Source organism: Melanostigma gelatinosum (genome assembly GCF_949748355.1).
Source record: "Melanostigma gelatinosum genome assembly, chromosome: 19".
Taxonomy (NCBI): domain Eukaryota; kingdom Metazoa; phylum Chordata; class Actinopteri; order Perciformes; family Zoarcidae; genus Melanostigma; species Melanostigma gelatinosum.
Window position 1 is genome coordinate 20474672 of NC_136652.1, and position 24983 is coordinate 20499654.

Consider the following 24983-nt stretch of genomic DNA (forward strand, 5'->3'; position numbering starts at 1 on the left):
GAGTCTGGAGGAGGGGGATTAGTTAACATAGAGGGGGGGGGGGGGGGGGGTGGGGTGTTAAGGTCACGCCTCTGGCCTAAAAAGGCAAAGCAGAATAGCAGCGAGCAGCGAGCCGCTCTAAGAATAACTCTCGGGGCCTGAGGCTCAGAAACATGGCGTGAATGTAACAGCACAATTAGATTCAGACTTCTCTTCAGACCCATCAACAACAAATAAACAATACGATTGATCGTTTAGCAGTGTGAAACAAACGTCCACGCTGTGATCACGTGACCCCAGCAGCAACCCTGGCTGGTGGGATGAAGCCCGTCGCCCGTCTGTCCCCGTGGTCGATCTAATTCTGTCGGTAGAGGGGGGGGGGGAAGCTACAACCGGAGCAGCAACCAGGCAAAGGGCAGAAGACAGTGACCACCTTAACTCTGTCCGTCTCCCCGGCCTCATCCACTGGGACGGAAGCTCTCCGGACCACCAAGGCACCTTTGGACCCACGAGAAGCGTCTGACTTTTGGAAAAACACAGATTTGACAAATGAGAATGGGAGAAGAGGTGTAGCGTTACCAGTTTGGGTTTTCTTTTTTTCCTGCATAACTTCAGCATAAGCAGCCGTTCACGAGACGTTTCTGGGTTGGAATTAAACACGGGGATTAAAAAGCGTGCAGAGGAGTTGAGGATCGACCGTAAATATTTGTCTTCATGGCGACTTAATCTGCAGGAAGGATTTACCGTTCTGTAACTATGGCTGAAGCAGTTGAAGGTAAAGCACATTATTACATTTCAACACCTTATTACATGAAGGCTGCCTGACATAATGTACATATTAAGCTCTTTCACTGTGTTTTGTTTTGTCCTATGTTTTGCTGTCTGGTGTGTCGGGGAATTTCATGATTGGAAGTATCTAAAAATATGGCGCTATCATGTATCTGCTATTTGTAATGCAGCTTTCAGACCCCTGTGCCATCTACAGTCAGTCAGCATCACCGCTGTACTTCTTGTTACATGTCACCATTAACTGAAGCAGTTTTATGTGCATTGGTCGGGGAGACACCTTGTGTTTGAGCGTCAGTATCTAATTTATGGAAGAACTTTATTGAAAGATAAAAAGTAAACAGTTTAGAATAAAGTGAAGCATTTAAAGTGACAGTTTATTTCTTCAGAAACTTTGATTTTAGCACTGGAACAGTTGCTCTCTGTGTGTGTGCGTGAATGTGGACTGAACTTGTGAATGTGCATGTGTGACAGAGGCCCAAGGGTCCGATATCAGTCACAGTCGGGGTCAATGTGGACGGCTGCAGGCTTGGTGGTGCCACGAGCAGCATTCACACAGCTCCCTGTTGTAGCATGTGGCTTTGGAGTTAGCATGAAGATAGTGAAACATGTCCATCACATTAATTATATGCACACACACACACACACACACACACACACACACACACACACACACGATCAGAACTTGTGTACAAGATAAAGAATATCACCTTCTGGATTTTTGGGGCTCCGTGGTTTTCACTAATTCTGGTTTATTATTAAATGTATTCTCATGTAAATGGAGTTTGATGACCTCAGCACTGGTCTGCCCACCTGACCAGAGAGCTGATGAACAAGAATAACACTGTGCGGGTGCTGCAGGCCTCTTAGAATAAGATAAGGAGATGTGGATTATCCTCCAGCGAAGGTTTATTGTGTTCACAACGTTTTCTCAAGATTAAATATGATGACACAAGTTCAAGTTGCTTCTCTGGAATTTAAAACAAACTCCAGTCGCTGATGAAGTCATTTGGTTAAAAAGCTCTAGAAAAAGTTAGTGAGGTGAGAGAATGAGCCAAGAATGAACTTAAAATATACTGTAAAATATGGAATCTCATCTTCCTGTTAGAAATAACAATAATATTGAATCTCAGATTTTTGTGCTTAAAAACACATGAGAACAATTTGGCGTCTTGAGGTAATTAAGTCCAATCAGTTAAGTGAAGATAACAGAACCTGATATTTTGGGACTCATTTTGTATCTCATGATAACAGACAATAAGATTTTACTGGGACATTGCACTTGGCTTATCAAAACGACATCTTGTCGCTTGATTTTGCTGATACTACCATGCACTTCCATTTAAAAGACTTCAAAAAGTTCAAAAGGTATTGAACATATAGTGTAGTTTTTGGCAGCAAGTGTGCTGAAGAGTAATCATGGGAGTTATGAAGTTAGTTTACAAAGTGTCTGCTGTGGAAATACTTGGGGAAGTGAGTTTATGTTTGGGAGGCAAATCCAATGTGTGACTGTAAAATAGAAGAAGTCTCGTGGAAGAATGTGGAAAACTAACATTTTTTCCCAATTCCATCTATTTTATATTTGTGCACATTTTTGTATAGATTACAAATAATGGGCCGAGGCTTTGTGATTCTCTTTCTGTATTGCATCATATCAAGGATGGGATGTCTGCACGTCCTGTAATCCATTGCCTCATTCTCATTGTTGCATCCTATATGCTGCAAACGGACAGTCGGCAGTGTCAACACTAACATTACAGCAAGTGCAAACCGTGGAAAGACGTGGAAACCTGACCTGATTATGAGCAACACCGTACTCAACCAGCCGGATCGTTTCGGTCTCTTCCTGCAGCTCCGTGCACTCGTAAAGGAAATGTTATGACTGCACTCCCCTGAGTTGGGCTTTTCAGTCGTTTATTGCTGAATCATTAGAAGAGGGATCGGAGAGCTTAGTACCAAACATGACAAAACTGAAAACTGAAAATCTGATCAAGATATGTTGTCGTGGACCGAAGTCTTGGATGGGTTGACCAGTCAGCATTCTGAGTCACAAACTGTGGTTTGGTTCTGATGACTGACGCTGATTGACATGAACTTCAGTGCAGAAACCTGAATAGAGAAGTGAGGACTCAGGAAGACTGTACGTGGTCAAATCCATCCGTGGAAGCCTGTGAGAGGATGTGAAACTCTCTCACTCAACAACCACTGAAACGTCCTGCTTGAGCGGTCAGCCTCCACAACAACGAAGCCTCCCATCGGTTGTGACTATTGATGGAAATAAACTTCTTCCTCCTCAAAAGTCGAAAGCAATGGGACTGCAATCTCTATCGGTCGTTGTGCAGTGTGTGTATATTTATGGAGCGTATGAGTTAATATCATGGCCAACGGTACATTGCTGATGGGTAGTGTCAGCTTGATCGTTTGTTAGCATTGGTTAGCTACTTAGCTCGCATGATAACTGTGAGGTTTTGCGTGTCGTCATCACTCGTAGATGAACTGACCTGTTGGGAGTCATGCAGAGTAATGAGGTTAGACAGAGGTGTGTGTGTGTGTGTGTGTGTGCGTGTGTGTGTTTAGAATGCGGCTGAGCTGCTTGAGTCAGCAGTAATGGAGTCGCTGCCAGCAGGGAGCTGAAGAGAGTGGACAGGTGGCCTGAGCGTCACTAACACAACCACACAGTGACAGTCAGGGGCAGAAGGGGGGGGGCTCAGCCCCAAGGGAGCGGTAAAATAGGCCGGACGACGCCCCTGCTGACAGCAGCCACAGTGTGACCGAGTCCAACCGACAAAGCGAACCCATTATCAGCGTTACAGGTTCACTTGTCGTCTCGTACTACAGAAACAAAGCAGATTGCACTGGTTCCCGTTTGGCTGTAATAACAACACGTTACTGTTGCCCAAGTACAAAGTCTGAGTACTTCTAGTACACATGATGGCACACAGCTCTCAGTCTTCATTTGTGTCAATGTAGGCATGTTAATGTGAAGTAGTGTGTTGAGCATGTAGAATATTTAGGCCATAAGAAATAGAAAGTGTTCCATTGATGGTGATATTTCTTGCACTGTATCTGATCACAGTCTCTTGGCTCCTCAGCGCGGTCGTCGACCACCACCATGGTCATCGACAGCAAGAACGTAGACGCTGCGCGAGGGCCCAAGAAGACGTTCACGGACGATCTGCACTCTACCTTCAGCTCCCCACTCGCCTGGATCTTGGTTCTGGCTCTAATCATTACGTGGTCTTGTGTTTTCGTCATCATGTTTGACCTGATGGACTACAAGACCGTTTCAGGTGAGGAGAGGTGTCTGCTGGTCATTTGCACTTCTGGCGATTGTGGACTCTCAGCTCCTCAGTCTCAGAAACAGGTGTGAATTGTTAAAGTATAAACTCCCGGGTCGATCTCATAAACACACATTTTTATACCAGCTTTTACTCAGCCAGCCAAGCCAGTCCGACTCTGGCGCATTCGGCTCTCTTCTGGCCTCACGCGGCCGCCAGATCGCCTCGGTTTTGAGGGTTAGAAGTTTGGTGAACTCGATACGAGACTCCGCTCCAGTTAGCTGCACTCCAACAGGTGTATGGACAGCGTTGCCGCAAAAACAGGCCGTCAAGTTTAGCATCCGGGCTACAGTTTGGTGTAATTTATGAATCTAGAAATATACATGAGAGACGTTTTCTACAGCAAAGTGTAAATTATTGTTTTGTATTGTTCTAAAGGCTTTGGACTGGACTTACAGATCATTAGCTTTGATTTAGTGCTTCAACATTTCCAAGGATTTAGGTTCAGTTGATATGTATGTATGCAATGTAACACATTATTCATAATTGTTTAAAGTTTTTAGCAAAGCTACAAGTGGATTCTATAGAGCATTTAATGACTATCACACCTGCACAGTTGTGCAAGAAAGACTCACTTTCATTCAAAAAAGGAGAAACGTTTTTATGAATTGTTATATTTTGTCTTCTCATAAATGTTCTTTTGTGTCTTTCTCTTTCTTCCTTTTTGTGCTCTCTATCTGTCTTCATGTTTTTCTACAGCACATTGAAGTACCCTGTAGATAAGAACTAATCATTTCACTTCTTCATATGTAACAGCGGCATTACTACGGTGCAAGCGTTGGTTCCATTTCTCCTCACAACATTAAAACTTCATTCATTTCTGTTGTGTTCACCTCCACTCAATCTTCTAACCTCAACATCAACATCGGACTTTATTCCTCCTTTATTTCCTAAATTATGATTCTTACTGGAAACCAGTAGAAAGTCCTGCAAGAATCTTGAATAAAACGTAGACGACAATATTGCAAATAAAATATCATTCATATTCACAACCTTGAAACAAAGGACGACAAATCGGTTGATATCAACAGAAATAACTTCTCTTTTGTTCTTTCTGACAGTATTCATTTAAATTCATGAAACGATGTCACAGTACATCTTTATCATCACCTTCATCATCTTCATCACCACCGCGCCATCATGGAAATCCTCTCTTTGCTTCACTCTGCTCGATGTCTTTGCTTATTGCCGCTGTGTTTCTCATCCAACCAGGTCGGCCACCTCCTGTCGTCAGGAAGGTTTTAAAGGATTCAGGCCGTCGAGGCAAGGCACCTTATCTGCTACTGACCGCCTCCTCAGAGCGGAAGCTTTCTCTAAAGGCGCTGATAACAACTACTAACGATCTCACATCGACTGCTAATATTAGCCATCAATGCTAGAAGCTCCTAAACAGAGCACAGTGCAAGCTTCTGCATCTCTGTCTGACACTGACAGTATTATATTCCAGATGTAGAAAATGTTTTGAACAGTTTGTAGTTTAGTTTGTGAAGAAGAAATATTTATGTGTTCCATTTGCTTCAGGTGAGCTTGATTTACCAAAATATAATAAATCAGTCTCATCCGAAGTCTCTGCCTTTAAAATGCACTTGACTGCTACATTTTCTTTTTCTACATCGTTTATTTTGCCCGATGGCTTCTTGTGTGGATCTGGCTGCAGTCACTTTGAAATATGCAAAACTATTCTCTGTGGGCCGCGAAGTGTAAGTTAATTGATGAACAACGCACTGGAGACAGAGATAATATGAATGACTGAATGTCTTAAGAAGGAGAACAATATTGAGTTTTCTCTGATTGAAAAGGAACCACGTTTGTAAAGTGTTTGCACCGGGAGCGCCGGTCCTCCTTCATCAGTTGATATCTAAGCACTGGGAGACTCCCGGTCTGTTTGAGGCTAAATTAAAAACGTAAACATGATGAGAAGAATCAGATCAGAAGCCATGAGTAATAACTTGATGAAAGAGGGTCAATGTGATTTTTTCAAATGCTTTTTGCACAGCAGTATGTGATGTACAGTATCAGGCCTTTTGCTGTGGTTAAACTGGAAGGTGGGTGATGCCTGTTCCCAACAGAATATTGGTCCCCCCACAGGTTAACCCTTTGCTATAGAGCTGATGTTTTCTGGCATCTCCTCAATGCAGCTGAACGTCTGCGCTGAGGAGATGTTTGAGTAGGAGCACAGAAACTGTGACTGAAACTGGATGCGTTTGGATTTGGTTTGAAAAAACAGCTCCCGTCCAACTAGATGACTGTATTCGTGTCCCTGCTTCACCAGGAGGCCTCAGCAAGATCGGCTCGGACCCCATGAAGGCGGTGAACGATGCCGTGGAGGAATCGACACACGTGATCAGCGTGATGTTAAAATTTGTCACCAACCTGGTTGCTCCTGAAGAAGATGAAGGTACAGTCAACGTACACGTGGTTGAGAAACAAAACAGTGCACGCATCTCATACGGCTCAGAAAAGCACAAAAACATTTTGATCAAATTGTGACTTTGACTTGATTTGACTCCTCTCCTCTTTCCTAGGAAATCTCTACGCGGTCAGAAAAAAAGGTTCGTACTGATGCAACTTCTTGATGCATTTCCTGTTGCAATCATCACGGTGCTGCAGCCTCGCTCGCCGCTGTGAATGTCGTGTACATGCTGCGCTGCGCTACATGTGCTGTTCTTTACATTGTTTTCAAACAAACATCTCACAAAAGGGATTTTGTCGCTTTGATGCAATTCATAACCGCACATGTACTGCAAAATTTGACCTCACTTGAAGGCCTTTACACACCAGGGGGGCATTCTTTTCTTCTCAATATATTTTTGGAAATGTTGTTTTGTCATGACTTTTTTTTGCGCAGCCAAAAAATGACCTCATTTATTTCAAAAAAAGGTTGATTTTTCTGAGCTGTCGCACAGTGAAAATAAAGGCATCAACTAACTGCGTTGTGCAGAAGGACATATTCAAAATGTCCACTATAGTGTGTAGAGCAACAAACCATTGCAGCAAACTTTATTAATCATTTGAACCTTGACAAAAAACAGATCCACTCTTTACATTCTTAACTTTCACAATAAAAGCCCCAGACATATCCTCTGCCTGCACAAATCTATTCGAACCTTCCGTCATAAAAATGCTGCAACACTTGCAAATTTTGCATTTTGGTGTTGTTTATTCGTCATAATCCCGATGTGTAAAGGCCTTAGGGTGGCGAATATTATCTAATCAACTGAAACCAATGGGTGAGAATTAAAGATGGATAATGATGCCACTGCAGGAATCGTCTGCCTTCATAGACTTAGAAATAGAAAACACGTGTGGCTGAGGGACTGGGGGGCATTGTTGTGATGGAGTTTCATGCTGACTTGATGTATGAACGATCTCAAAGATTCAGCATGGTTGGAGGAAGAGGAGGAGGAGGCGGAGGAAGGGGAGGTGAAGATTAAGAAAGCAAAAGGTATTTTATGATTATTATTTTTCCATGAACGTGTGGATACAATCAATCCTGTCCCTCACCCTTGTAGCAGTAATGACGGCAGTGAATCACAACACTAGCAATATTCAAAGGTGTTCATTGTTCTGCTGCCCTCATAACCCGTCTGATAAGAAGTCTGTTTCTCACTAACTGCTTCCACTGAGCTAACACACTTATATTCAAGCTGCATCTGATGTGAATTAGCATCCAAACAGTAACATGCTCGATCCTGTTAAATGTGCAGTTTGGTTTCGTTGCTGATTAACATTTCTCTTTCTGTGTTCTAGGAGAATTTCTACCCTCTCGAAGTAAAGGTATGCCCCTCTGGTTGAGCGTGGTTGTTTACAGACGAGAAGAACAGGGAAACTTCTCAATGTGTTCACCGTGATCGGGTGATCGGATGCTGTTTCCCTTTCAAAGCTATAACTTCACAAGCTAAGTGTTAGCATCTGCAGTAGTGAGTTTTTAAGCTCATTGTTTCGCTGAAAAGAAGCTGTAAAACATTCTGTAAAACGATACTTGCTCAGCAGCAAACAGCAGCCAGACACAGTTCGAGACCAGCCGGGGGACATAGTTGAGCATTTAGCTGCTAAAGTGACAGATATTTCACACCAAAAACAGAGCGAAGAGAATATTGGATTTAAATGCAGCAGGTTGACACAAACATGATTCAAAATCAATGATCGTGTCGCTCCGTAACTTCTGAAAATGTTCCAAATCACTAATGTAATATAAATTTGTTAATATTGCGAAATAAATCAGTTCCTGCAACTTTAAGTTCACTCATTATGTTGTGTGACGAGGCTGTTCGACACACTTTTAGTTAGTTGTTCCACAACTGCTGCATAGTTATTGCTTCAGTGTTATTACTTCACTGCTTACTGAACTACACGTCTTGATGTGTGACATTTAAGTTGCTCACTCATGCCCCTCCTTGCTTCAGGGTAATCTGATGTTTCTTACAGTTGTAGGAATGCAAGTGATTGAAGTTGTGGAGGACGAAGAAGAGGTGGGAGATGACGAAGGAGAAGGAGGGGAGGCTGCAGGGGAGGAAGAGGAGGAGGAGGAAGAGTATGCAGAAGAGGAGGAAGAATTAGAGGAGGATGAGAATGAGGAGGAGGATGAGTATGAAGAGGAGTATGATGAGGAGTATAAAGAATATTATGAGGAAGAAGCTGACGAAGAGGAGGAGGAGGAAGGACTGGAGGAGGAGGAGGAAGAAGAATATGAAGAAGAAGAGGAGGAAGAGGCAGATGAATTTGAAGAGGAGGAGGAGGAGGAGGAGGGAGAAGAAGAAGGGTCAAGAGAGGAAGAGGGAGTTGAAACAGCTGCAGATGAAGAGGAGGATGAGGTGAAGGCAGAAGAGGAGGAGGAGGAGGAGGAGGAGGAAGAAGAGGAGGAAGCCTCAGAAGGAGTTGAAGAGGAGGAGGAGGACGAAGAGGAGTTGGAGGTAGTTGCTGAGGTGGAGAAAGAGGAGGATGAAGATGAGGAAGAAGAGAAGGAACCAGAAGCAGCTGCAGCTGAAATTGATGAAGAAGAAGATGATGATGAAGATGCAGAGGCTGACGCTGACAAAGATGATGATGAGGAAGAGGAAGAGCAAACAGATGCTGCTGATGAGGATGATGTTGAAGAGTCTGAACCTGCAGCCGCTGATGCTGAGGATGATGATGATGATGATGAAGTTTCTCCAGAACCTACCTCCACTTCTGAGGATGAAGAGTCGGCGGTGTCTCCTGATTCCGAGTCTGACGCTCCTGTTGAAGTCAAAGACAGTGACGAAGACGTAGCCCTTCCCGTTGAAGATGACAAAAAAGATGAAGACGAACACGCCGAAGACGATACCAGTGACGATGCGTTCACTGACACCTCAGAAGTCAGCGGATCCGCACTTCTCTCCAGTGAGGAGGACGACGAGAGGGACGAAGTCGACGATGAAGACGATGAAGACGACAAATTAGCTGAGGGTGTCGCAACATCTGATAGCGACGACGTCATGGCAGAAGACAGCGATGACGACCTGGAGCTTGATCTTCCTCCTGTTCTTGCAGCCAGTGAGGATGATGAAGATGATGATCATAAACTAGCTGAAGAAGAAGGTCTTCCTCCTTTACGTGTTGTGGAGGATGATGATGACATTGATGATGATGATGATGATGATGATGAAGACCTGGACAAGGACATCAAAGTTGCCGAAGATGAAGAGGATGATGATGATCTGGACCTATCAGACGTGGACTTCTCCGTCGCCTCCTCTGAGCACTTCGCAGATGATGAAGATGATGAGGAGGACAGTGACCTCAGCGACGAAGCCCTCGACTTCGACCTGAACAAAGACGTCCGCGTTGACCTCGACGATGATGACGACAAACCCGATGATGTCATCGAAGAAGACATCGATGACGGCGACGATGATGATGACAAGGAGGAGGAAGAGGAGGAGGAACTCCCTCCCTTTGAGAGCACAGACAGCGGAGTCTTGGGCGATGAAGATGATGACGACGACGTTGCTCTTCAAACAGATGAAGAGACTGTCTTCAGTGAAGACATCTATGACACAACCGACGATGATGAGGATAAAGATGATGAAGATATCGATACCAGCTCATTTGAGTTCAACTTGGACCAAGAAGACGAAAAAGAAACATCTGTTGATGCTGAAAAAGACGATGACGATGACGATGATGATGAAGTCATATCTGAGTCCTTGGGTCGCGAGGATGAAGAAGACGACGATGATGAAGAGGACAAGGATGATGATGATGATGTTGATGAAGTCTTACTAGCAGGTAGAGTCCAGTACTATTGATTACTTTTTATTTTTTTACTTATTTCATAAGACTTTATAGCCAAAGAAAATCCTTGTTTCTGATTGGCTGGCAGGTGTCCATTCAAATTAACTTTACAGACATCAAACAAAAATATCCTTCCAAGTCGATGATGTATCAATATTAATGACATATCAAAGCAATACTATATTATAGAAAAGGAGAGTAAGTGTGGATGAGTAGTGTATAAGATACATATGTCTTTTTATTCTACTGTTACGGTGCCTTTTTAAATCAAATAAAACATATATATAGAAGTATATATATATTAATTTAAAGCCTATTATATTGATATTGCATCAGGATGAATTATAATGTTATTATGGACACCTTGAAGGGCACTATACCGCTTATAACCTTCCCTATCCCAGCGCGTTGCCCCGCACATCACAATACTGCCTCTGCAGTTAATGACGTCACACTGTGCATCTGCAGCTGCCACTGCAGCAGCGTTCAGTGTCCAGGAGGAGGCAGTGAAGACCGAGGCAGACCAGGACGAGGACGAGGACGCCAAACAGGCTGCGGATGAAGAGGCGGCTGAGGAGGCTGAAGCACAAACAACTGGTGAGAATCACACATCCATGATTACCTGCTATGTTCTAAAGACACCGAAAATAACAATAAAAAAGCTATACAGGAAATAACATTAAAATTCACATTTTTCATTAGCTGGACAGTGGAATATACATTTGTCAAACACATTGCACTGTCATGCATTACACCGTGTTCTATTCTGTTTAGTTCTGTAGCCTTTCTGTATATTAAATATTTAATAAATAAATGCTTTTGAGGTTTCATTCTGCAGCTTTAGTCCAATAAATAAACCCACAATCCTCAAATTGGTGCAAATACAACAATATAAAATGAAATAAAAAACAATATCATTTTGCATACATTTTTATTTATTTTAATTTCATTTAAAGATCAAAACATAGGCACACTTATCTCCATTACACCAAACTTATTACCTGAGTTTATGGTCACAAAAATGGCATGACATCATTTTTCATTGATGTTTTATTTATACTAAACTAACGCTGCTGCCTTCACCCTCAGTCACCGGTCATCCTGCCGCTCACGAGGAGGACGATGACGAGCGGGAGCACGAGGAGCCGACAGCTGAACTGAAGAAAGCTGTGGACGAGCCGGAAGACGAAGAGGAGGAGGATGAAGACGACGACGGCGAGGAGAAGGCCGCGGTGGACGTGATCAAACCCGTGCCGGAGCCGGAGGAGGAAGCACCAAAGACAGAGCCGGCAGGTCAGAGAGCCGAGACAATCGGAGCCTTTACGTCACATTTACCTCCACTGGCACGTCACCTGTGCGCGTTGTGGTTTCAGTGTGTCCCTGTATGAACTCTGCAAAGGCCAAAGAGTCCGCCAGCAAGACCGAGGACAAACAAGGTTTGAGACACTCCTGTAGTGTGCATCTTTGTTTTTAGGCAACAACATTGTTTTTCATGCACTGGTCAATTCAGAGATCCAAAACACATATTTAAGTGTTTGTTTTCCTACTTTTGCATCTGTAAATTTCTCCTAAATTCACCAAAAGTTACCATTAGATCATGTCTCATCTACATATTTAAACACATCTCTTGTAATACAAACAAATAATTATCTTAATGTGCATAATGAACTGAAGTGTCACGGTCTGCCTGTTGCAGAAGCACATCGCTGCAGTTGGTCTTTTTAAGCGTGTGATCTCATGTTTGTGTTTTCAGACGCTCAGAGGAGAGTTTCAGCTCTGAGCAGGAGAAAAGGTATTTATGACTGAAGGGATTCTTATTGAAGCCAACACACAAAACTCCAAAATACGCTGGATTCAGAATTGTATTGTGCAATCAATGTGAGAGGGACTATTACAGGGAATTTGAGTTTGAACTGTGTGAGGCATTGTTTGATTCCTCTGTCATTCAGCATACTGCTTTAATAATCTGATGGGTACTTCTTCTGTAAAATCACAGTTCAATGCTGTAATACTACAGCAACATCCTGCTTTATCAGAGTATTTTGATGCCATAACAGACTGTGATGTCACAGTATATGGATGTCATTTCACTGTAATGTACTGTACCATTTCACAGTAAATTGCTGTGAATGTAATGCAACTCGTCGCCATTACCGCCATTTACCGTAAACCTACAGTCAAAGCTGATGATAACTGTGACGGAGCATTAGTATACAAGTGTAAAGATCCTTTAATTGTCAAAGTATCCGTTTGTAATTCTATTTTTATTTAACTTTAAGATCGTGAAGCTGTGAAGACCGTCGAACAGCCAAAAAGGAAAGGTAACGCCGAACACGTCGTCTTCACACCGCCTTTGTCTCCTCGGTGCAATCCTGGGTCTTACTGTGACGTGATGAATTAATCGTGTGCATGCTGTTGCACACAGCTCTGCCCAGAATTTCAGTTCTGGAACCAATCAGGAGGATCAGGAGACTTCCTCCTCCTTTCAGAGGTACTCTCGCTTACTACGGGTATAACGTGCTCTCATGTGAATCAGGAGGTCAGAACCGAGTTTAAAAGAAAAAGGTCAACATATATTTCAGGCTACAGCCAGAAGACAGATCAAACAGACAAGACACAGCATGCTTACTGAGCTTTGGAGGTGCTGGTCTGGATCTTGTAACCTCCGGACGGAGCCAGGCTAGCTGTTTCCCCCTGTTTCCAGTCTTTATGCTAAGCTAAGCTAACTTCATATTTTATTGTGCAGAAATGAGAGCGGCATCAATCTTCTCATATAAGTCTCTGCCAGAAAGGGCATTCCCCAAAATGTTGAAGTATTCTTTGAAATTGACGTTGAACTCTAAGACACATGCAAATAAGCAACTATTTCTGTCACAATTTAAATTAATGGGATGTTTTCTCTTTTAAATTCCAATAAAAAGCCAAGAGAGTGGAAAAGACTCCGACCAAGACTCCCAAAAAAAGTAAGTGGATGAATTAACCACGATTGAGTCACATTTGCACTCATTCTGTGATAAGAGTCAAAGTATTGTACTGTGGATATAGACTTTGTCAAGACTACTGTTTTATTTTTCAGCCCAATCTCGCAAATCACAAGCCTCAGAGAGTCCTAAGAGCCTCGATCCAGGTAAGAAAAGGGATCCATCGCCCACCGTACACTCATACATACGACTGTTTATTCCAAGATCTCTTTTTAATCAATAAAAATCAAGGATTTCTATGAAAATAACCACTATGGATGACGATAACAATGTAAAAGAATAACATTTATAACGTTTAATGGTTCACACTGACGTCAGAGCGGTTGATTGGGTCGGTGGTGGATGAAGATAGTCCGGAGCCTTTTAGACCAGCTGCTACAACAAAAACAACACAAATGATCCGTATTAACCAATATGGATCATCAATTATCGGCAATCGGTATTGGCAGCAAAAAAAAACGGGAAGATCGGGGCGTTTCTAAAAGTTGTATTTGCTTCCTTTTTTTGTGCCGATCCGATCTGTCACTCAAAACTGTGACACGTTCTGAATCGTGAGTTCTATGATCTATTGCACCTCTAACACACACACACACACACACACACACACACACACACACAGGTCCCTGAGCATGCTGTTATAAATGAGCACGAGAGATATTAGGCTGATGGGTCCAGTATGTGAGATTAGCCGCGGACAGACACTCACGCAAGCGTGCACGCACACAAAAGACCGAACACATAATCTCCTGGTGGAGATAATAATAACGGTTGTTGTTTTCTTCATCTGGTCATCTTTTCCTTCACAGAGACGGAGGCCAAAAAACAAGCAGAGGTCACAGAATCTGGACAAGAAGGTGAAATACATTTGATTTCATTATTCATTTTAAAAAGTTTTTAAAGTTTCAATACAAATGTAAATAAAATGTATGTCATTCGTATTTATACATTTGTTTCCATGTTTTAATCTGGAGGGACCCTACATCTACTTTCTCTGCTCTGTTTCAGTTGGCCCTTGCAGACCGGCACCGGTCTACTGCCCGGCCCCGCCTGGCTGGTACGGTAAGTACAGTTATCACACAGAGGAAGCAAACAGCTGATCTAAAAGCTAAGACCTGCTCCAAAATATACATTTATCTTCCAGTTCATCACATTGTCACAGACAACCCGTACCCTCCTCCGACCATGTCAGGTATTTATTTTGTCATAACTGTAAGTGTATAATATCAGTAAAAGACTCTTTATTTTCATTTGTGTAGACCAGTACGATGTTTCCAGTCTCTTCTTCTGGAAAATAAAAACACATCATACATTCTTTTTTTTCAGCTCCCTCTGCTCCTGTTCTGACCGCTCACCCCGTCCATCCCGGACCACTGCCGCCTCTGTACCAGCAGCAGCCGATGCAGCCGATGCAGCCGATGCAGCCGCTCTACGCGCAGTACCAACCGTATCCGGTGATGCAGCCGGTGATGCAGCCGGTGATGCAGCCGGTGATGCAGCCGGTGATGCAGCCGGTGATGCAGCCTCACGCGGAGCCAGTAGCACCAGTTGAACCGGCACCGCCAGAAGCCACGGAGCAAGACGCTCCCATTCAGCCGCAGATCCAGACTCCAGCTGCTGAAGCTCAGCTGACCGAGGCTCCAGTCCAGGGTGAGAGGAGATGACTCACTTTAATCTTCTTACTCAGTACCTGCAGATTCAAACCTTTCAGTCGAACTATCATCTCGTACACAGTCTTCTGAAAGGTCTGTGTGTGTCACTCAGAGACATATAAAACCTTCATCATTTTATATTTAGTTGTTAAAAAATGGTTCAAGAAATACCTAAGATGCAACCTTTTATCTGATTTGACCAGGTAATGTTGTAGAACGGTGCACAGAAGAACTAGACTGAAAGAAGATTTTATTCCTAAATAAGTTATGCAAAATTAACATTTTTAAGTGTTAAAAATAATGTTTTTATTAATTCAATTCTGACCTTTATTTTGAAAGGGTTTATCTCCTTTTAATTGACACTTTATTTTGAATGCACTCTAGAAACCACTCTGGAAGGAAATCCATCTCTTTTTATGTTCATTTCTCTCAACATAAACAAATCATTATCATCAAATCTTTTTCATTCCCTTTGGTTTCCTGATTACATGTTAGAGTCAGAATATGTTGAAGAACCAGAGGCCGCTGAGGAACAGGTGAAGGCGGCCTCCACCAAGAAAGGTAACTTGTTGTTAAACTCACACACGTGATTCCTTTTAAATTAACGCTGTGAACAATAATCAACACGTAATATTTTCCAGCTGCACAGAAAACCAAGGCTGCCGATTCAGAAAAAGGTAAACGTGTGCGTCTCCAGATCCACTCAGTGTTGAGGATTCTCAGTAAATAACTGCAGCTGCAGCATTAAGCAGTGATGTACAATGACACAATGTGCTGTATGGATGCATTCATGATGGAAAATGAACTCTGCGTGGCCCTTCCCCTCCGATTGTCCCCTCAGAGCCAGCAGCAGCCGGAGAGAAGACAAAGAAAGGTCATTTATGTTTACGGAGCAGTAATCTGCTGTTTTCAAAAAGGCTCGAGTGTCGTTACGAATAATACGGACGGCAGTTTGAGCCGCGCTCTGCAGTAAACACGCAGACACAATCACACATTCCGGTAAATATCAACGTAATGCAAACAAACATTTTCCAAATCTAGATGCGGCCGCTTCGATTGACAAAAGCAAAGCTGCTGCTGCAAAGAAAGGTGATTCCACTTTAAACTGAAACGCTTATCTTGTCATTTTTAACAAATGCAATAAAAGGAGCGGCATGCTCGTGGTTGATTTGTCATTTAAGACCACAAATTGTATCATAATTAGAACACTACACACACTGCACCTTTATATTTATTTTGCAGAGCCAGCAGTAAGAAAAGAGAAAAGCAAACCTGCTGCAGTGGCGAAGAAAGGTAACATGTTAGTAGAACATACAGGTTCTACTTCACATAAACGATGTGAAATCGGCTTTATGATTTTGTGAATTTGTGTTTTATATCTTAAAGTCAGTTGCATTTGTTTCCACAGAGCCGGCTGTCAAAGAGAAAAGCAAAGCTGCTGCAGTGGCTAAGAAAGGTAACGAACATGTTGGTAGAATATAAAGTCTCCAACTCACACAAACAAAATAAAACAAGAGAAAACAAACTCCTTCAAAAGATAGAATATTAGTTTACGAGAAGACTGAGAAATAATCACCATGATGTGAATTACAGAGCCGGCTGTAAAAGAGAAACGCAAACCTGCTGCAGCTGATAAGAAAGGTAAAACATCACTAAGAGGGTGTCACAGAAAGTATGAACAAGCTTAAGTCATGAAAACTGATCCAGCGGCTCCTACATGAAGGTGCAGCTGATATCTCACTAAGAACACAACTCAGGTCACTACTCACAACTCCTTCCTCATTATTTCAGAGCCTGCAGCTGCGCGACAGAAGAGGAAATCCGCCTCTGAGCAGACAGGTGACGACACACTCAGATCTGCACTAATTAGCAGTGAAGTCAATCATCAGTCTCGTCAGCGACAGGAAAGATGATATTGGAAAATTATTGTTTTTGCTTCTCAGAAGCGTCACCCGTCAGGAGCAAAGTCAAGGCTTCTGCAGCAAAGAGAGGTACGACTGTGAACATGCGCCAGTTCACTAACATGACATTACAGATGCTAAACCAGAATTCATGTCAAGCGTACATTTAAATGGAGGTGTTGATTTGTCAGAACCAGATCCAGAACTGCATCCACAGCCAATCAGACTGAGAACGAGACTAGAAGCTGTACGGAGGGATAACGTAACATCTCAGGCAGAGGAGGGGAAACCTGCCCGATCTCCGTCTGAACCAGGTACCACTGCTCACTCTTACTTTCTCCAACACAAACGGTCCTTTGGGGTTTCACTGGCCTGCGGGGAGCAGGACTGTGATTCTGAAACCTGCATTTTGATTTCATTCCAGCCAAAACAAGATCTAAATTATTGGCAGACAAGAAAAGTAAGCAACACCGGACTTTCACCCAGGAGACAACTGTTTGTGTCCCGAGTGAAACCAGAAGTCAACGTTGATTTATTTGCCACGTAACGTCTGTACTTCTGTAACGCCACTTACCACGAACGCCGCCTCGACATCGTTTAAGGACAAATCACACTTTGAAATATAGTCACAGATTATGAAATTAAATGGGCTGCTTTCTGCACGATAAAGTTCCAATTAGGGACACGAGAGGAGAACTATACTACAAGAATATTAAATGTACAGCACAACTCCACGTTCTCTTGGCAGGATGTAATAAGGCCCGTCTCTCCTCTCGCAGGCAAAGCTGAGAAGGCTGAAAATAAACCTGTCAAAGAGGCTGAAGGTGTGGATCCACAACTGGAGAGTGAGTGTAATGCGTGATGTGGATGTTTGATCAGCAGCTAGTGAGTATGAACGTTATTTACACAGAAGTTACGCTTCAGATGGCATCACAAATGTTTTTGGAAAACAAATGCGCATGGACAGTAAAGATCTTTTTTTCAGGATTACGTTTCTCCAAAAAGATGTCAAAGGCCGCCACACTTATGTCGGGTTCAGACTACACTGTCTGTTAAAAAGAATTACCGTGTCAGATTATCGGGTTGTCATAAATGATAAATATAGAAATGAAACTGATGAGCGCTCTGTGCTCCTATTGGTTAGTGTCACAGGACCTGTCACAACCAACAAGAGGAGGCAAAACACGCTCGTCTCTTCATCGTTCACTACACGGAATAAAGCCATCAACAGTAATCTAGTGTGCATCAGTGTGACATTGTGTAGTCTGAACCCGGCATAACAAAGGTGTTTTTAATTAGAACCCAGTCGGGTTAAAGTGTTGCCACAAAACTCAGTGTTCAAGATAAAAGTTCACGTTTACATTCGTCAAAGAACCAAACAAACGTGTTGGAAAAGGGGTCAGGGGTCAGGGGTCAGGGGCCAGGCATGCCGCGCATACGCCAGCGTGTACGTAAACTACACAATCTGACATGGAATGAGTGGAAATGGGCCGGAATTTATGCTGCAAGGCTGATGAGGGAAATGGGAAACAGGTGCGCGGGTGGGCGGGGCAAGATCAGGTGACGGGAAAGGTGTTACTGCAGGGCAGCAGAATCAATACTTGGACAGAAATTCAACTGTGCAATACTTCCATCAGTACTGCATTTATTCTTCTTTTTTATACTTGTGTGATATATTGTATCATTATGCACATAATTTACATTTTTTGTTACATAGTCCTTTATATATATTTATATATTTAATACGTTCAGTTTCAAGTTATTTATCATCAAACAGCAGCAGTCGTAAAAACAGAAGAGAAGCTAAGACATACAATGGTACGGAAAAGTATAAAATACGGATAAAATATATCAGAAATAAATATGGAATAAAGTAATGTAGATTCGTGGTGATTGTAAATGAATCAGCTGAGTGGAAACAATGAGTATATACGTATATAGTTCACCTGCAGACGGTGACTTAAAGGAGCATTTGTTCACATGTTTTACTTTATGCTTGTTGTCATAGAGAATGGAAAAAGAGCTTCCTGTAAAGCTTAAGGTATTCACTTAACTTCCACCATCCTTCCTCTGGTTGACTCAATACGACGTTAACGACGTAAGTGATTAGAGCTGATTGAGACGAGATTAGCGGCCTTTTTGAGCCGCCTGGAGTCATCGGAGGAGATTATGTCCTTTGATGAATACAGCAACAATAATACTTTGTCGGATTGATTAAATCCATGAAGCAAAACCCATTCAATTGGGTTATTAGTGTCCTGTTCTTCTTGAGTCATCCAGTGGAGAATCAACACTCCCCCACAGCCCCGAGTGACTCTTCACCGGCCTGATATTAACGTCTGACACAGTATCTCCTCTTTCTCATCAAAACGCTTTGATTTCTCTGGTTAATGTAAAACTTATAGGTTTCATTTGCTGCTTTCTGGGAGGATTAGGGTTCCATCTTTGAGATGCCACTTTATACACACGAGCAACCAATATTCAAGTTGTCTGTTTTAAAGAAAATGACCAGACGTTTATAGAAAAAGGTCCCATGCAGTGTTTGAAAGAATTTCATTTCACAGTTAAAGTCAAACTGAAATTGCATTTCTCCTCACTGTGACATTTAAATGTGTAACGATATCGCTGTTGTGCTTCCAGCTGGTAAACTCACACATTTATGCCGATGGAGGAATGTCAAAACAGAGATTTAAATGACATTTAAATGTTTATTACTAATATGAAGGATGTGGATTTATAGAAACATTCGATTTTGTTTTCAGCTGGACTTTGACAGGAGCGTGAAAGAGCTCATGGATTCAAAAGAACAGCTTGTTTGAATGAAACCTTTATTCTCTCTTTTCTATTTACATGCACGTCATCCTTTGTCTTCTCTCGCTCACACACTCACACTCGCACACACTGACAATATATAACAGTGTTTATCACATTCCTTACAGAGGAAACCCAGATTGATGACGACACGACGGAAAAGAAGAAACCAAGTAAGAGTTGCTGAGATTTCTTTATTTTTAGAAAGTTTTCCTTGTGTTCCTCTATGTGTTGAGAACGTTCTCCTACTTCTTCAGCCAAATAAACAGGACTTTTTAGAGAGACGTGGTTCTCACAGGATCTTATAGAATATGATGCAAATAACGGGATATAAAGGAGTTACAATGAGCACCAAACGTCACCCCGGTTCTTTACTGACTGTGTTTAAAACCGTCCCGTTACCGATCACCTCCCCGTCCTTCTCGTCTTCACAGGCCAGAGATACTTCCAGTGCATTTACGTCCCTGGTAAAAAGGCACAGTACCCCTTGCGACCTTTCACCCCGGCCATGTCCCCCGCCATGATGACCCCGGCCATCCGGTCCATGTTGGAGCAGCAGCAGAGAGCAGCGAGGGCGTCGGGGCAATAACCGGAAGTCTCTCCTCATATCTGACAAGCGCTGCGTCTCCCAGTCCAGCAGGAGGAGATGCTTTTTAAGATCTGTGGAGTCCTTCAATTCTGAAGCAGAAACCACAGACAGATAAGAGCGGACGGAACTATTTTCTTTATTTATTTATTTATGTATTTATTTCCTCTCCGTGTGGTTGAGCTCATGGGGTTCCTGCTGTTGCTTCCCTGCCATGCCTTGCTCAGATCAAATATTATATCGCCAAAATCCAAACAAGGAAGCATTCATGTGGTAACTCATAAAGTATATTGTACATAATGCTTGTATTTGTACTTTAGGCGTAAGCAAACGTACACACCTTTTACTTCTGCAGCCGGGTTTAACATAAGCTTTCTATTATTCCCTGTATTTGTTTTTATACTTAAAGGCATTTCAGTTATGCACAGCGAGAAACACATAGTAGCAATAAATACAAAACCGATAATGCACGAACAAAGCTAATAATAAAGCGCAAACTGAGATAGAGTTTTGCATCAGATGTTGACGCAAAATAGATCAGGAAACTTTTAAGAAATTAGAGACACACAATAGTTTAGTATTTTTATTTGAATGGGATTAAATATTACTTGAAGGGGCTTCCTGCATATTTCACAATAAGAGCTTCTGTCCTCTGTTATTTCCTGCGTACCGTAACAAGGTGTGTTTTGCTGCATCATGCAAACGTCCGGAGGGTCAAATGATCCCAGGAGCTCCCACATTTTGATCCAAGCGGCCTCCCCGTCTCTGATGGCGAGTCTCATCAACATGGCAAATGTTGTCGAGGGATGCATGGTGATGAGGAATTTTCTTCTTCTACAAGACCTAATATCAGGCAGCAGCGAAGAGGAAGGTGAGCTCATCTCACAGTGTGAACCTGCCGGACACGCCACAGTTTGTAAGACATGCTTTGGTTTTCATTTCCAGACACCGACTCGTTCAGCGGATAAATGTCATGTTAATCGCCGGCTTACTTACAAAGCCGGATACTTTGTCATATTTTCAGTTACCTCACTCGCTCTGGTTTTGCAGCTGAGCAACGACGCTGCCTTGTTGCCGCTGCGAAACTTGTTGCTGAGCATTATCGGAAATTTGCTTTTTTGTCTTACCGAACTTGACTACAAAGAACCAAAAGGGTGTTATCCCCCAGAAAGTCTTACGGTGTGTTCAGACTGAACCCAAAGCTCATTTCAGAGGCGATGCTAATGCATGCAAAGCCAAAGGAAACCGTTCAATCTGTGCAGCGCAAACATCTGAAAATGCTTCCGCTCCAGCGAGAAATTTGCACTCATCCTGCAGCTGCATGACTCAACAACAGAGAACTGGAGCGCTCCTGTTATGCTAACGTCGCTACCATGCTAACAGCAACGGCTAGCCCCCGAGGAGTTGGTCTTTGGGATATTTGTGGTCACACAAGAAAGCGAGAAAACGCGCTTCGTGTTCACTCTGAACGCACCTTTAAAGTCACTGGTGTGTTAGAACCAAAGCAATCCCAATTGGCTGTTGGTGAACTGATTTTGGTGTGTGAACATTTTAACCTGAGGCTTGATCTAAACCCGGGGTTCATGAGTCCAAGTGTGAATAAAGTTAAGATAGGCCACTTCAGGTGCTTTTGTTTGTAGAGGAATTATTATTATGATAAATGAATCCTATTCCATGCAGCAGTAGGTGGCTGCTCTGCTGCCTGGAGGCCCTGAATCATCAGCTGCTCGGCAGCTGCTTGATATTAGCAATGTTAGAGTAATTACACCAAACAGCTGCAGCTGTGTGCTGTAACTGTGTTCTTAAATCGAATATAATCGAATGTAATCTCACTGAACTGTATACAACAAATGTCATAGCATTCATAAATATCTGCGTGAACAAGTTTACTTAACTTTAAAATGAGTACGTTGGGCTCATCCATCCACCCTGACCTCAGACGTCCGAAGACGTTTCCTCGAAACGTTGCTGACGATGCAGTTTTGTTGTACGGGAACGTGACTTTGTGGGAGAACAGGCTGATAGAACACATGAGGTTAAGTTCATGCTTTGTGGAGAGACACTCACTGTGTTTGCTTCATGAACTCACTATATCACGTGTCCACCAGCAAGCAGCGTAAAAACAGAGTGAAACCAGCTCTTGTGTGCTTTGTATCACCGTATGTGACTCGTGTTTACACCGCAGTGATTTGTTGGTTTTCGAGCTTCTTCTGAGGATTTAAAACCAGGTTTCTGAACCCTGGAGGCAAACGAGGAACCTGCTGCAGTACCTGCAGTTCCAGAGTAAATGTTTTAAAACTACTTTTGAATGGACTTTGTGAAGATTTAAAAAAGGTGTCAATGAATGATTGTTTTTGTGAATGAAATAAGGTTTAAAGTGTCAGTCCTGGTTGATTTAGAAGTGTGAGTGAAAACAAAAGTAATCGTTAAGCAGTTTGGCTGCGTCCAAAATGACAAACTAACATGCACCATAGATCCATTTCACCACAGGCTGCAAATGCATACATGTTGCAATACCTTCTGCTTAGGCTCACTCACCATTGTGTTAGATAGATACTGACTTAAAAGACATTTATTGAACTCAAAATCTTCGAGATTGCCACTTTAAAGTCAGTGGGAAATATGATGATTGTGTTGCAACAAGAACAGATGAATTGCTAAAGTGAGAAGAGGGAATTGTATCCAATGAACAAATGTGTTTTGAGGTTGTTTGGTTCTTTTAGCGAGATCACTTATTCTGTGAATGTTTCTGATGTCATTTGAGTGATGGCGTAATTTACAGGAAGCACAGCGACACGTGTTTAAACTTGTAATTCACAGAACAGATGCTGTCTGGAGAATGTCCGGTTCACCTCATTGGCTCTAAGGGACAAAAAGGAAGTCATACACTGGTTTGCTTTTTTTTTCTGTTGTTAAATATCATCAGACTGTAATGTGGGCGATAATTCGAGCTGTTTTTCATAAGGAGACGGTGTGAACTGCCTGTTGCACGTATGATAAAGCGCATCAACATTTTCAAACGGCACTTGAGGGACTCTGAGGACGTCTGCCGTGGTGATATGTAGAATCACCAGAATGCATTTTGTGAGTCAGAATTTCAATAAATATTTGCAGAAACGTGTGAGGCCATCACCGTGTCTTTCTTTGGATTCCTTAACAGCGAGAATTATAGGAGAAATATGTTTGGAGGGCAATGAATTGCTGCCTGGAACACATCTCTGTATCGACATTCATCAACAGTTACTGGCAATGTTTTAATCTAATTTCCTCTGCGTTCAGGAGACAGGTCATCGTCTTGATCGCTGATTCTCTGCAGCTGCCGTTCGTTGCGTCTCAACATCAACGCGCCGCCTCACCGCAGCATCGTTAAAGGACGGCAATAAGTGAAGTGGTGAGACACAAAAGTCCATATTTATTTTGCTCGTTTTACATGATGCATTTCATAAAATTGTCTTTGAGGACATTTATACATTTAACACCTGCTAACTGAACAGTTTGTTTGCTCCTATAATAAACCGGCTTTCCATAATAACTTCACAACTCAGTTTGTAGTTTGGTCTCCTCTACAGCTCCTCCTTTAACTACAATCAAAGAACAGTGATGTGGAAATTAAATATCACCAACTCAAAGGTCTGCATTCATTTCAAGCAAATTATACATGTTAATAAAAAATAAAAAAAAGTAATTCAGTGTCCAAATCCTCAAAGCACACGATAAGAATCAATACATTTGGGTTTTTTAATGGAAGAGGTGGCTTTGGCAGAAATAAATACAACATTACCGGTAGTCAAAGTCAGTGAGAGAATTCATCTTATTAGTCCAAGAAAATACAGAATTATAAAGACACCGATGAAGCGTTTCAGTTTGATTCCATAATGTTGCATTGTTGTAAATACTTTTTTTTTGTCACCTCACTTTGGAACAAAACTCTTCATGTGAACATTTAAAGACGAACTGATCTATACGGTGCATGTACTGTCTGCCATTGGTACCAGTTTTACTTATATATCAACTTTCAAAACAGCAGCTGTGTGAGAAAACAACACAAACAAAATGTAATTTAGTGTCAAATATGAACCAAATGGATGCAAACAAGCAGGTGAACGAGTCTGAACATGTTTCCTGTGAATGATGGAAATGTTCTCTGTGCTACAACCTGCCAAACAGTCGTGATTTGCCTTTTCATCGTGTATCTTCCAAACTGGGATCATACAGTTGGAGAACGCCGTCCCAGTCTGTCTGCTGACCCCATTTGCCATCATCATGGAGGTCGACTGGAGATTTACTGTAGTTGTTTAAAGTAACACCTAAACATTCCAGTGTGACATCAACATTGTGTACTGAATTGTAGGAGCATGCACATCCAAAAACAAAATCACAGGTCGGAGACGCAACGCAAAGTCTTCTCCCTGTTTTTCTCCCGTGCAAAGTGATTCATCTCCAACAGGAAGTGATGTTTTCAGCTCCGGGACAAACTGGAGAGAAGCTGCGAAAGCTTCACGCTTTAAAGCAGCCACAAAGTGTTTCCATCCAAATATTTCAATCCACATTTTCATGTAAAAAACGCTTTGTAGCCACGGACGCCAGACACCACGCCTCCGGTACACTGCGAGTGTAGAGAGATCTTTCCTCGCCGGCAATACGCTTCATCAGCATTGAACTCGTCACCTCGCTTGATTCACAAGGAATATGGA

At 42.5% G+C, this 24983-nt stretch overlaps 1 protein-coding gene across 1 annotated transcript; it reads left to right on the plus strand.

Annotated features, from left to right (window-relative positions):
* The first annotated feature begins 400 nt into the window (after nucleotides 1–400).
* On the plus strand, nucleotides 401–23410 carry LOC306792912 (uncharacterized protein). Its single transcript, XM_079290282.1, has 34 exons — nucleotides 401–754; nucleotides 3858–4055; nucleotides 5316–5366; nucleotides 6376–6501; nucleotides 6629–6655; nucleotides 7854–7880; nucleotides 8532–8806; nucleotides 8900–10355; nucleotides 10830–10958; nucleotides 11451–11654; nucleotides 11735–11797; nucleotides 12115–12153; nucleotides 12641–12682; nucleotides 12787–12852; nucleotides 13283–13324; nucleotides 13438–13488; nucleotides 14149–14196; nucleotides 14348–14401; nucleotides 14484–14531; nucleotides 14666–14989; nucleotides 15487–15552; nucleotides 15633–15668; nucleotides 15833–15865; nucleotides 16033–16080; nucleotides 16234–16284; nucleotides 16400–16447; nucleotides 16585–16632; nucleotides 16783–16830; nucleotides 16935–16982; nucleotides 17084–17206; nucleotides 17317–17352; nucleotides 17672–17737; nucleotides 19832–19876; nucleotides 20138–23410. Exons 1-34 carry the CDS (start codon nucleotides 736–738, stop codon nucleotides 20290–20292), a joined length of 4140 nt encoding a protein of 1379 aa, XP_079146408.1. The 5' UTR covers nucleotides 401–735; the 3' UTR covers nucleotides 20293–23410.
* The last annotated feature ends 1573 nt before the right edge of the window (nucleotides 23411–24983 follow it).